Below are 18,015 nucleotides of genomic sequence, written 5' to 3'. Positions count from 1 at the left end.
GATTTTATGATAAGTTATGATTATGTAACGATTTAGATTCATCATTTGAAGAAATTCAAATAAAATCACTCAAAGGTTTTTATTCACAAGGCATAATTACTTATTTATTTTATAACACTACATAACTATAATTATAGATTATAATATATTTGAAGACATTTTAAAGTATGGACAGATAAACAAAAAGAAAATTTGATAGCAGAAACTGAGCAGAAAAAATTAAATAATATGCACTAACGTTGACAATAACTGTACCTATAGATAAAATTCACGACCGCCCAAAGATTTTTAATAAACTCATTGTTAAACCATGGTTAGATACTAAACTAACAACAATTTAAAATGTTAATAATACATCATTATCAGTTTATCACCTAACCATGGATTTAGTTATTTGAACTAATTAACTCCACTGTTTAGTAAGTAAATTGATTAAAAAATTTTAAACAATTAATTATATAACGTATGAACTGTACAATACTACATAGGTAAAACGTGCTGGTATTTAAAAAAAAAAAAAAAATAAGTTATTTCAACTGTTAAGGCCCTTTGGTCTCACATTTAATTAGTAATTATCCAAAACTAATAAAATTTCCAGGATCCTGCTTTAAATGCGATTCAACGAGATAATGAAAATAGAAGTGTAAGATAGTCAAAGACAAACCAATTGCTTAAGACACTCATAATGGTTCAAAGATGATGATTGAAACTGATGAGACAATTAATTTGCCATTAATGCTAAATATTAATGAAAAAACTTAGTTGATACTAAATGCAATGATTGAATGCAACCAAATTACTATTATTAAACAAAATGTTATCCCTTCGAATTTATTCCACAAATAAGGCAATTATAGCAACTCTTATCAATAAAACAGTTTTTGTTAAAAATGTATATTCTGTGCAATTAAAAGAATTATTTTATGTTATTGATAATGAAATAGTTAACTATGACTATTAGGTACCTAAGTATTTCATGTTTTATTAATAAATTACATTTTAAATCAATGAAGAAAGAGCTTACTAGTATAAAAGTGAATACTCAAAATAGTTTTATTTTTGATGACATTGTGTTAATTAATACCAAGACTAATAATTAAAATAGATCGTATAAATTAGATATTAATAGTATTTTATATATTATAATATTTAAAATCAAGTAAAGAATGTAATTAACGAATATTAAATCAGTTAGACAGCTGAAATTTCAATATAAAATCAAATATAAGTAGTAACTATATCAAAGTATATATAATTCACTGATCATTTATTTCTATTTATCCTTTGAAAGTCAAAAAATTGTTTTAAATCTTAAACATTTTAACTTACAGCTTCATATAAAACACACGAAAGGCATTTTATTCAAGCGGCCGCTTGACTTACCGGTAAGTATGTAATTTATGTAATTTTAACTAATATTAACCGTTATTTACCATACTGTAAGTTTAAAAACGTAAAATACTGTACAGAATATAGAAAAATAATTAACTAATTGACATTAATTTTTAAATAAAATAATTTAAAATATTGTTAGTTTGTTAAAATTGATAATATTTTTAATAAGAGCATTTTATAGACATATAATCATAAAACGATTCTCAAAAATCTGACAGCCCATTATAAAAAAATAACATGCCAAAATTATAAAATATTCATTCTATGAATTTGAGACTAACAATGGCGGTTTAAATTACTACTAAATTATACAAATGGAACGATAATACTTAATGCTTCAAAACTTATTATTAGAGATTAAGTATTTAAAAAAAAAAAATTGTATATTTATAATACGCAAAACAAAAATAATTGTCTAAAATATTAATAAAAGGTAGATTTTGACAATTGATTTATTAAAATAATCATACAGTAAATATACAAAATGAAGGTAATCATACTCTTATACAATATGACAATATATGAAAAAAACTGATATAAATAATAAATTAAAAATTAAGTTATATTAATATTCAAATTTATTAAGTATACAAAACTATAAGAGGTGCCTAGTTGTTTTTCAGATTTCCGACTGTATATTTATTATTTCGGTATGTTATGAGAAAAATATTTTTTTTTTTTTTAAACGTAAATACTTTGAACTTCAAGGCTTGCAGAAATTGTTGAGTAATTTTTGTTCGAATAATTGATGAAGTTAACACGGTACACAACGGCCGCCAGTACAAAGTGCAGGCACCGCAACGACTGTCCTACACTGTCTTAACTGTTACCACGGGCAAGATACATTTTTTGAACGATAACATATCAATATTTTAAATTTCTTCTCGCAAGGTATTAAATCATCATTCGATTAAACATTTCGTATAATTTATGAACTGAAAATATATTGTTTTGAGAAGCCAGACAGTACTATATTAGAAGCGGTTGAAAGCAAGACGTAATATTTACTAAAAGCCAAACACAATACTCATTTAAGTTAACTACCCAACCAAAACAAAAATAACCATAAGTATAACTTCACTAACTGAATTTTTAAGTTAAATTCTCTCAGTATTTCAAAGTTTCTTACCTGCTTGGTGACAAATCCAATGAATTTTCCGTAGACTGTGCCATTTCATCGGATCTGATCGCTACCGAATCACCCTGGTTCACCCATCGACCATCACTGTCGTCGTCCGAACCACTGAATACGCTCCATAGCGACGAGGCAAGTCCATTAGGTGGTTTTCGCGGTTCATATGTGCACAAGTATACATTCCGTGTGGTCAAGTCTCGATCAAACTTAAACGTGATACTCATCAACAAGTATGTACCGTTTGTCCACAACTGAAAAACAAAACATAATTTTAAAATACTGGAAGTTTGATTTCACTCGTAACAAGAAATTAAAGGCCTGTTAATTCGGAAAGCACACCTTGTTTAACAACGAATATAATCACCGTAATGGCTTGTGGGTTAATACATGAAAGTATAAAAAAGAATTATTGATGAAATAAGGGTAATAGATGCAAAACATTCTCCTATTTGTATATAAAAATTAACGTAAATTAACTGATAGTTTTAAGAAACAATATGCCATAAATATAGATAATATTGTTTGTATTATCAGAAACCAATAAACAGGTATTCCAATATTTTAAAAATTATCTAATAAATGTGAAAGATATCTTTGATTATAAACCAAGCTGAAGTATATTTTACATTTTATTAAATACTATAATATAGGTACAGATTAAAAATGAACCTCACGTTGCGATACAAGTATCAGAAAAAAAAGTTAACGATAGAACATGGGTAGTAATTTTATTTTCAAGATTAAAAATAGTAATAGTAACAACAACAACATTTTATATTTATCAAATCGAACCCAAATGTAAGTTTAGTATAATAGTATAATATTGTACTCATTCAAGACAGTGACAAAACAATAGTAGTAAAACAGTAATTAATAACTTTTTCCAATTTATTTTGCAAATTATTATTAATATGGTAATATAATGATTTTTATTTTTTTAAGTATACATAGATACAATAGGAATAAGAAAAAATAGATGGTAAAAATGAGTTAGAATACGTAACTAACTAGTACAAATAAGATGCGATACTATATATATATATATATATATTATGTATGTAGTATGTATGAGCGTAATGTATGTAATAATGACTAATAAGATAAAAAATTGTTTAACAAATAGACGCGTATACTTACATCCTACACACACAAAATTATGAATGAGATAGACAACGTGTTTATAATAGATTGTAGTAGAAATTTTCCAAATACATAGAAAATTTATTTCTTAATACTTAAAAAACTTAACATAATTATATACTAATTAAAATAAAAATATAAATTTCTTAAAAAAAACATTTAATATTCTTTATAAAAACATTAAGCATTTCATTATTTACTGTATCAATTCTACAAAACAAATCCATACAAATCTAATGTTGTAAGGCGTGTAAAAGGGAGAGGTATGAATTGAGAATCTCCAAGCGCTTTAGTTTGCGCTCTATACCCAGAACCCATAAATAACTTAAACTACTTGAATTCTTAATAGGAATAAAACTCGGTGATAAAATATAATATAATGATACATAAACTTTGTATTACTGAATTTTATCATTTATTTACTCTTTGTATTAACCATTTAATTTGCAGTATTTTTCTTGAATATATTTTATCATACATCAGTAATATTAAATGTATCTACTTGTAACTTGTATAATAATTAGATATATTAGTACACTATGTGTCGTGTTGATTGATTTTTATTATTAATTATATGAATAAACTTGAAAAATATTTTTAAATAATTCATTGTAACAAAAAAGTATTAAGTTACAAAAGATAAATTATATTTTTATAAAAAATTAATACTTTAAAACATAAATTAAAACTCTTAATAAAATACGCAAACCCTTTTTTTAACTATAGATATGAATTTTAAACAAAATCCTATAGTCACTACTTAAAACAGATAAACACATGTAATTTACAAGAATTTATAAATTACGTAAGATTCAGTTTACACAATGATTGTATTACACTGTATGACTGTAGCACTGGAGTTCATTTATTATTTAACTAATTTTCTAGTGCTCATAAAACTAAACTAAATATCCAAGTTTTAATACATATCATGTATAAAACATTTCTAAGAATAAATAGATTATTATTTAATTTATGTCGACATTTTACATTTTACTCTAAAATAAAAAGTTAAACTTCAAAATGTAACCAAAAATGTACAGTCTTTAAAATTACTGGTACCTAATAAAACTGACAAGCGAATTGAGTCAAAAAAAAAAAAACATTTATAACTAATTGAATCGTGTATTTTTTTAGGTGCAATATACTAATTGAGTCTCGTTCAACTTAAAATATAACAGGTACTAATTGAGACCATATATTTTAACCAGGCATATCTTCAATAGAAAAAGAAGCTTAGGAATCAATCCCCCTCCACAAATTTCAAAAAAATTAAAAGTACCTATGTTTTTATAAAGTAAAAGTGAGTAAAAGTGATTTCTGATACGTAAGTATGAAAATATACAACCTTAACCCCCCTTAAAAAAAAAAAAAAAATATTGTGTACACATCAGGTTTTAAAACTATCTAAGTCCCATAGTTAAACTTTAAATTTTTTTCCGTTTTCCTAACTTGAGATATTTTTAGTAAAAATTCTCCCCAATTATGTTTGCCTCAGTTATGATAAAATTGTATTCGATAAGATTCAATTAATATAGTAATTCAATATTTAACAATTTAATATAACCCAAAAAATTAAAAACATCAGTTGACATTTTTTTTTTATATACTGAAGGACTGAATAAGTATATTATTTTTTCCTCGTTCAAGTATGAGACTTAATTGGTATGCGCTAATAAAAAATAAAATAGGTTTATTAAAATATCTTCAAAGTTCTTATCAATAACTATAGGTAAATATCAATTGTAAGAGTAAATTACATTTTCATGCTATGTTATTACTTTAATTAAATAGCAATACATGATATACTATACAAATAAAATATTTCTAATTAATTTGTATATAAAACTTGATGGGTAAATAAATTTTAAGTAAGATTCAAATAATGAACTTAATCATCAGACTGGTGTACTATAATATAATGAAACTTAAAAAAATGTTGTATGTTTGTATAAGACAAATATTTAACAGATATACATAATCTAATTTCTAATTACTAATTTTTCTAAAAAATAAATAAATAAAAAACCAATTTCATTAAATTAGATTTGTATATAATGAACTAATATAATAGCTAGGTACCGTTATTTTAAAATCTTATTTCGTTTTAAATGTATTTAAATAAATTTAACTTCACAATATTTTTATTACAAGTTTACACTACGTAATATACATTTTTTTAAACTGTATAAGTTGAAATTTATTCTTAGATGAATCTTGATAACATTTTAATTTCTTATACAAAATACATAAGCATAATCTTATTTTATTTTTTATTCATTTTATACTAGAACATTTAATTAAAAATAAAAATACGCATTTTTAGAGTGCCCAGACTAAACGAATATAATATTGTCTGTATGAATATAAATCATATTTATACCAAATAACTGAACTAACAAATATTTTTATTAGATTTTAATCTATTGTTAACGAATGATGGGTTTTTAAACTATATTTTTTAAAGGAAGGTTTACTAGCACTATAATAGTTTGAGATACATTTTACATCTGTATTTAAACAAGTTTGACCTTAAGTATGTAATTTGTTAAACAAAACTCACGAAATAATTTTTATTAGGGATTTTATTTGATAAATATAGAATGATTTTTAATTAATATGATAAGAAAAATAACTTATTTATACATTAATTTCAAAAATGAATAATGAAAATCATAAAAGGTAATATTAAACTGTAGTAAAAGACTACAAAGAATAATAATTTATAGCAGTGTATCCCAACTGGTGTTCCGCGGAACCTAAGGATTCCGTCAGCCGATACCAAGGGTTCCGTGAGAAATTTGAGAAAATATATTAGTTAATAATAATTTTGATTTGAATTATGATTTGAACATAGAAAAGCTAAAAAAATTATACGGGGTTCCACAAAACGTTCAAGCTCCTGCAAAGGTTCCACGAGTAAAAAAAGTTGGAAAAAATTGGTTTATAGTATATTTTTACTAAATTTTATAAATATACGATTAAGTATTCTAATTAAATAATTTAATGTAGTGGTTATAAATGAGCATATTTTACTAAACGTTTTTTTATTATTATTATTAAGGGAATAAATATATATTTACAATAAATTATTAAAAGTCATCATAACTCTAAATTAATATTAAATTACTGTTTCCCTATGATCGATTATGAAGACGGAAAGTAGCTAATAAGATAAAAGCAATTTTAATATATTACCATACCTAACCAATTTTGGCTTTTATTACTATATTAATTGAAACTTAATACTCATTAAAAACAATTGAAAATTTTAATTTAAATAACGTATTAAGACATTAAATACGTTTTGTTTTCAATAAATTGTGTTTATTACAATTGAATACAATTAGTTCATACTTCATATTATATTGATTAAATATAAATAAAAAGCTAATGGCTGATAAATATCAATTATTCTGTGTTTAACAATTAGGTACTATAGCAAAAAATTAATAGTAATAATTGTGGTAATATTTTTGTTGTTAAGACAATACTATAGATTCTAATTTCGAATTAATTTCCCTCCCTAATAATGATTTGTTAATTATTAACAGTAAAATAGGATACAAGGCCGTACCTAGGAGGGGGGAGGGTTTGGGGGTTCAATCAAATCCCCCCGAAATTTTTTCGTGTTGTATTATATAGTAGCAAAATAACTATTTCGATCTGTTTTAATAAAAACACAATTTTTTTAGCTTACCCCCCCCAGAAATTAATTTCCATTTACGGCCTTGATAGGATAGGAAAACATAGGCCCAGAAAAAAAGGCAATGGGAATAATACAGACTACGATAATGTTGCCATAGATGCGTTGACAAGTATTGATTTGTAACACGGGAGCTCACTAACAATATTTTCCACCCGGCTGCGTCCAAGTATCCTGACAAGAAACTCGTTATTGGTATGTTAGTTAATACGGGCACACGGTAAAGTATATATTGACGTCTTAATGGACGAATTCACATACACAAGTCAAACCAATCAGATTACAACATTACCACTATGACTAATCACCAATATAATAAGATATATACTGTGACACCAATATTGATACAAATATAATAAATTATTTATGACAATTTCTGGTATTGATATCACAATATTTCTTCGATTATACGTATAAATCAAATAACTGCATGAGTACTAAAGAAAAATAGCAATAAACATCATACGTAAAAATACTTGAGCTACACAAAACCCCCAAACACATAATAATACACAAATTTGTTATAGGCTGGAGAAATAAACTATTAAAAAAATATATTTATTCAGATGGTCCATTAACTTAAATTTTATAAAACTAAGTAATAATTACTTAAATGTGTATCACAAAACACATAATCTGGTTTATCTTATTTTAAGATACAATATTTAAATAATAAAGAGTCGATAAAATAAATGAAAATAATTAATAATTATTATTATTAATAAACGAAAAAGTAATACATATAATATAATATTGTTTAAGAAAATATATTATTAATAGTCATGGTTTGAATAAATAGATAATAGATACGGGACTGATTCAAAATCAGATATTTTATTTAAATAAAATGTCATGAATTATAATACAATTTTAAAATATAAATATGATATAAATAAGCAATGGCGTGGAATAAACTTATATAGTGTGTATACATAACACTAAACGACAATCTTTTCATCATTCATATTTCATTAAATCATACAAAGCGCCTATTTTAAAGTTTATAATTAGAAATCAATCAATACAGTATTTTAAGTACTTTATCTCAATAGGTACTTTCTACTTTCAAAAACTTAGTTTAATTTGTAACAAATTTAAAACAACGATTTTAAACTTTTCATTTAAATATTGTTAAATATATTGCACAAATTTACTATAAATTATCACCGAACACAGTAATTGTTTATAACAAAAATAGTTGCCACTTATTTTGAAATAGATACAATATATTATTTGGTTCCTACATAGTACATTTTTTTAGTAAACAAGTTTCTAAAAGTAATTTATAATATAATATCACTATTCCATATATTTTGGCATTTAACAATTTTCTCTGTTATTTTTAGATGGTGCCATTGACAGTCGCCAAAGTATATATCAAATATTTAGTGGTATAATAATTTATATTACTAGTGAATCTTACTAATATTTAGGTGTTGGTATTTAGATTTTTTTATAGTAAAAAAATTACTAAACAGTACCTAATTTATATAGTTTTTAATAAGATATCATACTATTTTAAATAAATATATCAGCGCACTATTTGCTTTCGCTCTCTCTCTTTCTAACCTCGCAAAACAAAAATAATAATAAAGCTCACACACAGACAAATTATATTCTTATATTTAAGTTGAATAATAATTTAATTCATTCCAATACTAAATAAATCAACATAAGATTGATCCTGCAGATAACGCAAATTTGTTGTACGTAGATTAGAGAGATAAAGAGCATAAAGTAGTGCGCTAACATGCTCTTAATCTATTTTCCAATTTTTGACAAATTAAATGATACTATTAGCTGACGCCAACTAGTATGCTATTTTATATGTATATGTATTCTTATACAATAGTGAAATAGAACTATAACACTAGTCCAGCGAATTTAATATTAGACTATATATAATATGATTAGTTTTTTTTTCATGTCACGTATTATGAATTCTACAAAACTAGAGAGTATAATAAGATTGCAGGTATATTATATATTTTCAGAGTAGTGGCGCTAAGATTATAGTATCTGCTATGACTAAATCACGGCAACGAGTAAATTAACATAAAGTAATTTTATGGTTGAAAACGCCACGTAGGTATTATCTATTAGCCGTAGAAAATAAAAAAGATATTTCTACAAATTGCATATTATGTACAAATTACTTTACATCGTGTATAAATAAATAAAAATAATAAACAAATATTTGAAATCTCATTAAATTTTGTACAGAAATTACAATATTAGGTATAACTAAAATCGAATGCTTATTTAATAACAACATAATTAAAGATGATAGTATGTTGTTTGTATATATTTATTATTTACTGATAAAAATGACGATATACAAGTAATAAATTATTATAAAAATTAACAGGTAAGTGAATAAATTAGGAAAAAGGAAAAAGTAAAGTATACATGATTTAGTAACATAAAATTATTGAAAATTAAACAATAGCGATTCGTTAAAAGCATAAATAAATAGTCAATACAAAGTAATATGAATACACAATGTACAATGTACAATAAATCAATATGCATCCAACAAATTACATGAAGATTTTTATTATGTACAAATCATTGGTAGGTAAAAAAAATATACTTTAGTTTCAAAAAGTAACTTATCTTGTCAGGTGTTTCAATAATAGAAGTTTAATATACATTAGTACCAATATGAGTGTATTATACTTGTAAAGGATTAGATCCGATTCTAAGGACGAGATGATACTCTCTAATATATTTAATCCAGTATGCCTATATTTTCAAGAGGCAAACAATACTATGACACTTCAGTCTTTCGTTGATCATTTTTTAAGAGAAAAGTAATACATTATTTGACTAACATAACTAACCCTAAAAATTAATAACAACGATTTTATTTAAAAAGAATCTTTTTTATAATTATTATTTATATCGCGGTACCAAAATTATCAGACTTGTAAAATTGAAAAATTATTACCTAAATAGTTAGACTAAATACTGTCAATATTTAAAATGAATTGTAACGTTTAATAAAATTTGGAATATTTAAATAGATATTTAGTATTTTAGACCAACAAAAGTATCTATAATACTATTAATACTATTATACTATACAATAAAAATTTAAATATATATATTATGTAATATGTCGTTCTTTAAAAATAATTTACGACATAATACAGTGAGTAGGAAAGTGCCTACTATTATTTTAATTTAAAACAACTATTAAAAGTATCTCAAGTAAATTAGTTGTTAATTAGTTATTTATTAGGTAGTTATTGGATAAACCTAAATAAACCTAATTTATTTATTTTTCAACTAAAATAAAACATTAAATTTCATAAAACAAATCATTAAGATCTAAATAAATACATATTTTAATAGAGAAATTTATATAAAAACAACTACTACTACTATACTACTATGTTTACCACATAAATATTTGTGTTTATTAAATGTATAATTTATTATATTTATGTATTTAATAAAATATATAAAACTAACTAAATTGTTAAATTGCAATTTTTAAAAAGTACTAAAGAATAAACTTTTCAACAATTAAAAATAAAACCAATAGAGACTAATTTGAAAACTCTTTAAAAACTGATCTGTTATTATATCTTATAACTACATTATATCATCTCATATCTACCTTTATTGAGAATTAAATTCTATATATTTCTAGCAAATCTAGGAATGTGTTTGTTTAACAATTACAATCAGGAACATTGTTAAGCTTTGAGTGGGGGCAGAAGAGCATATATAACATCAATATTCTTAGTAGCAAATAGCAAATTACAAGTTTCATGTACTACCATAATTAATGACAACAAACCATCACTACTATAATACCTGAAATAACCAATGATACACAAACAAATCCTATATATTGTAATCGTTGTCATACGACTTACATACTCCTGAGTTCTAATGATAGAATTTTTAATTCATATAGTATTCATAATATACTTATATAATTATACCTAAAAGTTATATTTTATAGTATATACCTATATTGTTATAACTATAGTCCATAGCAATAACAAAAGGTAAAACAGTGATATAATTTGTGAGGCACATATAATTTCCAACAAAAAAATGTCTAAATAATTATATTAATAATTATATATTACTGATAATAAGGTATTATTCTTAAATTACTGGTATCTTCTCTATATTTCTGTCTATTTAATTGTTTTTCCATCAACTCAGCAACTTAGCTAATAATATAAACAATTTTTACACTTATCTAAAATATAATAAGTATCAAATAGTCATAAGACTTGACATTTTTATAGTATTATTTGGTAATAATAACAGTATTACTTTTAATTAAATTAACATGTTTACATAATCATTTTGAACAATTATGTTAGTCAACAACATCTAAAATTAACTCAGTATCTTCTACTCCTTCTTTATCTTATTCTTCACTATGTAAAATTTAAGGTAAAATATATTATGTTGAAAATTGCATAAAATGTATACTTTGATGTATACTAACACTCAAAAAGCTTACTTATAGTATAACATTCCTGTATAGTATATAGCCGGAGTCGACAATTCAATTCTATGGCAGTTCAGATAATATGGAAAAACATTTTGAGGACCAAAAAAAACTTAAATATTAGTTAATAATTGTTGTTCCCTGATACGTATTATTATTGTCAAAGTAATACACATTCCATGATTTGTACATATACTGTACAGATTGAAAAGTATCAATTTATAATATGATTTGTTTGTTAAAAGTTTATAGCAATCAAATCATTACTAATTTACTTATTTATTTTTACTTAATAATTAAAAATAAATGTATATGCTTACTATAGTATTAAATATGTGTAAAAATGTTAAATGTGTACAGTATTAATAGTAAAAATTTAATATTCTTCTAAAAAATAAACAATGAATGAAGCGAAAAAATAATAAGTTTTACAATGATAATAAAACATATTCAAAGATTATTAAAAGTAAAATTGAACAAATAACAAAATTTACTGTTTTTCAACTTTCATTGTCTGCAATAGGGCATGCCGCATGCATGCTCAAACTTTTGTTGGAGGGTTTACAGCTGATGAAATCTGTTTCATAAAAATCTAAATGACACTAAATAAATGCTCATATAATAAATACCTTAAAGTATTACTACCAATATAATAATTAGCATTTCTTATAAAAAAAAATAGGTTATACCTATGGAAAAATAAAATCATTAATTATTATAATAATGTATTTTATGTAAAGGATATAATTTAATAATTCTTGTCACATAATTAAGCCATGAACATTGATTGTATTCCTACATATTTTGTTTTTTCCCCCAAAAAATGTATTATTTTGAACCTCTGATGACTGTTCACATACCATTTCACATGTATTTGACTTATTCCACAGGGTATGTAAGTGCACGTCTACATCACCAGAATTTAATATTTTCCTAAGTAGGTATCAATATATCCTCGAGCACATCCCAGTATGAATAACTACATACACCAAAATATAAACGCATAAGTACCTATTAAAAAATTTAAATATTTAATTTAATAAACATAATATACACCCATTTAAAAAAAAAAACTATAATTTAATCCTTAGTAATTTTATCAAACCTATTCTATTCAAAATCAATATACCTAATTTTAATCTGTGAATATAGTATATAGTTATGTTCCGAAATTTAAAAAAAAGTGTTTTTTACGATCATAGTAAATTACATTAAAAAATATATTTGGTACTTTCTTGTTATACAAGACTACGACTATTTTCGCGACTACCTCTCAAGACTATCTCCATTATATAAAACTACCGCAGTTGTTTTGTGAAACACCACAATCCTGTTATCTAAGACTACCAAAATTTGCACACTTTCCTATTATCATAGACTACCTTAGTTTTATTTAATATTTATATTTGTATAATGCACCTGCATATTTAATTCTTTGATATTTTTTTAATCAGTAAGTATTGTTGGGATGGCTATATTCAAATTATATGTATAAAAAAAGGATTTAAATACCCAGTAATCATTTGTAATGTATTTTACACAACACATGCTCTACATATATGGCGTATGGTCACTAAAAATAAGAAAATAAAAATTATAATAAATACAAAAATAATAGTGGTAAAAAATGGTAAATCCACAAATAAAATAATTAATAATGATGGCCACATTTACGAATTATGTATAAAAAAAAATGTAATAACATTAGTGTCGTATAATCATTTTAGATGTTTCTACATAAAAAACTTTTGTATCATAAATTTTGAATCACCCTGTATATATATATATATAATAATATAATAGATAATATAACAATTGTGAATTGTTACGCTAGAACGCAGCACATGGATATCGTACAGCTAATTGTGGTGGTCCCGATAAAGGAAGTAGTCTTGGGTGGTAGTCACAAAAATAGCCGTAGTCTCGTATAACAGGAAAGTACCATTTTGGTAATCTTAAATAACAGGATTGTGATGTTGTCAAAAATCATGGTAGTCTCGTATAACATAAAAGTACCATATATTTAATTATTTAATTTGGTATAACACAAGTTATAAGTTATTATATAATTTTATTACATTATAATGTATAAAGTATACCCTACTAAATGTTTTTACTTGTCAAAATACCTATATGCAACGTTTAATGAAACCATTTAAGTACTCACAACATAAGGAAAATATCCATAAAATAAATTTTAAATGAGGTATTTTTATCTAGTAACCACTAACTATAATTATTGCTTACATTACATAAAACACAATTAGATAACTATCTGCACCATATTAAATGACAATACATACCAAAATATTATTTTTTTATTTTAATTTAATTTTAAATATATATAATTATTTCATAATCATTTACTTTCTAACTGAATTCTGGTTTATTTTAGGAATATACATTTTTTTTTTTTTAGTGGTTAAAAACTTAAAAGTAAATTTTATGAATATGTTTAATTAAAATGTAGGTGCAATTTTTATAACCAGTAACTGATGTATAAATATGAAAATGCATGTTATAGTGAATTTTGAAATTAATTGTTTCATATTTATAGTAGAATTATAGTTGGATACACACAATGCAACTAATATAAACTTATACCCAACGCTAATAACTGTCTCATACAATTGCATCTACCACACTATAAACATAAGTACTACATACTAATTATAATTTCAAAAAATACCTATGGTTTTTTTTCAATATAAAATAGAATTTTTCCTCTATGACCTAAAATAAATAAAAATTAACTAAGTGTACATTTAGGTTCATATTTTATATTGAACAGTGATAGGTACATATCAAGTAAATATTAACTGTAGTTTGAGAATATGTAAACAAATTGGCAGCTAATGAGTTACTGTATTAAATCAAGTAAGGTTACCTACCTACATTCAATTATCAAATTATTAGTGTTGCATAGAAATATAAGATAACTAAAAATAATAAGTTTATTTCATTTCACAAATAGATTATGAATATCTGCATAATAATTGCAGGTATCTGTCTAACAGTGTTTAGTTCAATTTTATATTTATACTGACATACTATAATATTAACATTTCTAATAATTTTTAATTATAAATTTACAATAACTACTACTTAGCTAATCAACAAACCAAGAATTCAATACCTAACAAATTATTCAAGTATTTAACAACCTGTGAAGACTTTACTTAAATATATAACACCTGCATCAATTTTTCAAATGTTATAAGGCAATACTTTTAACTTAAAATATGGGTACATATTAAAAATTTTAAGTCTATGCAGAATTAGTAAAGTTAATATATCTATTATATAAATAATATTCTGCAAACTAAAGTACATAGCCACAAGTGATTGATGTATATACAAGTAAGCTTACCTGCTTAAAAATATGATTTTCAGAATCAATGTTTTTCATCGGATGGTTTTTGTAACATTCAGAACCACGTAACGCAACTCTAGAGGTGGGTCTGATTTTAATGTTTTCGTTGAGTCCTTGTCCAAACATGCCAACCGTCAAATTGACGTACAAATCGTTGGTTTCATCTTGGGTGAACTTAGTGTGATTGACAACTTCCACTAAACTTACAAACGAACCACCGTACGATGCCGACACGACTAATCCTTCGCACAACACCAACAACACAATAAACGCTAACGTTCTTTTCGGGCTGCACGCAGCCATCATTGCTATCGTTGCTATCTGACGGTTCGGACAAGCGCTAAGGGCTATTCGACGATTAGAGTAAAAAAAAAATAAATGTTAAAACGAACGAACGTATAGGTACGAACTAAGGGTTTAACTGTGTGTGCGGACAGTGAGCTCGGGCGGTGGTGCAACGTACATTGCGGTTACGAATCGAACGCGACGACGAAGGTCGAAGAAGTGGTAGTGAAAAGTGTTCAATGAAATTTTTCTCGTATGCAATTTCAGCGTCAGCGTTAGCCAAACACCCGAATGTCGCTCGGAATGGAAAATTCAAATCGTATCGTATCGTAACGAAACGCACGCGCCGGGAGGTGGGAACGGTGGAACGCGGACTGCGAACGGCGCGCGACTGCTCGTCGTTCGGGACTAAACCGCGATGGAAAAACGACGAGGGAAATAAAACCGGCGGCCGCCTGGAAACTGGAAACGCGCGCGCTGGGCCGATGCAGCAGTGGCAGTGGACGTCGATTGCGCGCGGCGATGTTGCGACGAGTGCGCGGCGTGGCGGGAGCACGGGCGACCGAACTGAATCGGCGGCGGCGGCGACCGGCAGCAGCTGTTGTCATCGCCCCCACGGCGGGCGGCCGAGATGGCGCATTGTCGGCCGGCGGGGCGCGAGCTGTTATCAGTCGGATTAGCGCGCGTGGCTCATGCCTATCGCCTGATAGCGGCAATGTGGTCCAACACGGCAGATAAAAAACCGTTAACGTTTTGCGACGGCGGCACAGTCGGCAACTTGCTATCTGCCGTACAACATTTTGCTGATGTCATGTCGGTGCTACTGTAGTATTTATACCGTCACTGCGCGCCCGTGACCGGTAGCCGGGCGTCGACGCCGTGTCGTTGATGTACGGCCGGGCGCTTCCGTTTTCGTGACCGGTCACCGGTAGCCGGTCGTAAGACGGTCTAGCTGAAATCGTTACACAATAGTGCAGGTATAACCGAACGTTTATTTTTAACCCATCGCTACGGTCGAAACGACCGCACATAATTATTGATATTTTTTTAATCTTATACGAGTTATACGTTATTATATACCTAGTTCCACATCTATAGGTATATATGGTAGGCACTTGACATCTAACACGATACCTACATTTTAATCAGATAGTTATTATAGTTATTAATTAGATATGATTAGGTACTGATTAGTAATTGTTTTCTAAATACACTGACACTCAAAAGAAAAAGAAAACTCAAGTTTGATACTCAAATAATACTGCAGTCTACGCCTCTGCGGTCATACATCGACCTACAGGCTACAATACCTATACTTGACCTAACTTATAGTTATAATTTATCATTTGATCATATTTATTTTTAGATCTTGTTACTATAGGTATCATCAAATTATGAGTAAAATAAAATAATGTGTAGGTATTTTAAGTGTATAGGTACTGTGCGCACCACTACCATTGCAACGATCGAAACAGACACGTACCTAGCCAAAAATTTTCCATAGTTGTTTTCCTTTAAAAAAAACTTATGGAAGGCTTCTCTGTTCTAGGCAATTGCAGAACTGCGAAGTCGGGTACTACCGTAATACTGTACTGACTACGTGCTTGGGTCGAAAATTCAAGCTGCAACTATCGGAATACCTAATATACCTAATCCAAAACAATTGTCAAGTTAGGTGTTGAGAAAAGCCCCCCCCCCCTTAAAAAAATGTGTTTGTCATTTGTTAACTTGATACACTCTATAGTAATCTAGTACATTCATTATAACTTATAGTACGCTATAATTTACAATCCCGGTTCTGATTTATTCAGATCTGAATCTGGATTTTTTATATATATATAATGATATTGCTAAACGATTTTGTTTCCTCCAAATCTAAGTAGGACATGCAATTTTCATTTCTACGTCGTTTTAGACTTCAAGGTACTTTACGTTTAGCAATAATAATATATTAATATTGCTTAAGTACGACCTAACATAATCTAGTGAATTGCAAATTTTAAACTGTGTACCCGCATAGTTGCCTTGTTGCCTATTGGTCAACTATCCAGTCTCTTACAAGTTACTATTGTAAAAGCCACTTCTATACTATTCTAGTATGCACTATGCAGTTATCTAAGTTATCCTTGTAGTTGAAACTACCACCAATTCGTAGCCGACGTAGCCCGCTGTAGATAATAGCTAGGTTAACTTGTAGAACTTTTTTTGGAATTTACATAGATTACTCTAGACGTTCCATTTCATGAACTTAAACTATTATTATTTGCTTGAAAAAAAAATAAGCTTATACAATCTTAGAATACCAAAATTCAACACCTGCTAGAATTATTTTGCTCCACGTCGCTAAATTAATCGCATTCATAAATCCGACTGTTCTGTTACGTACCGAGCCCATTCGTTTTCTGTTGATAATATTACTATTTACTTTTAGTCTACTCAGTGTGTTCATTGTGAATGTGCCCATTCTGAACCCGTACCAATTGGCTTTTAATCAAAACCTA

The 18,015-nt window shown here is 26.6% G+C and overlaps 1 protein-coding gene across 1 annotated transcript in view; it reads right to left on the bottom strand.

Annotated features, from left to right (window-relative positions):
* Window positions 1-16,038, bottom strand: part of LOC113556168 (metal transporter CNNM4) — an 80,708-nt gene extending 64,670 nt beyond the window's left edge. The window contains 2 exon segments of the mRNA XM_026960958.2: window positions 2,525-2,781; window positions 15,227-16,038. Of these exon segments, the coding sequence (XP_026816759.1) occupies window positions 2,525-2,781; window positions 15,227-15,535 (566 nt within the window). The 5' untranslated portion in view covers window positions 15,536-16,038.
* Window positions 16,039-18,015: the final 1,977 nt, after the last annotated feature.

The sequence above is a fragment of the Rhopalosiphum maidis genome, chromosome 3 (genome assembly GCF_003676215.2).
Source record: "Rhopalosiphum maidis isolate BTI-1 chromosome 3, ASM367621v3, whole genome shotgun sequence".
Taxonomy (NCBI): Eukaryota; Metazoa; Arthropoda; class Insecta; order Hemiptera; family Aphididae; genus Rhopalosiphum; species Rhopalosiphum maidis.
This window is presented reverse-complemented; position numbering and strand designations above follow the sequence as displayed.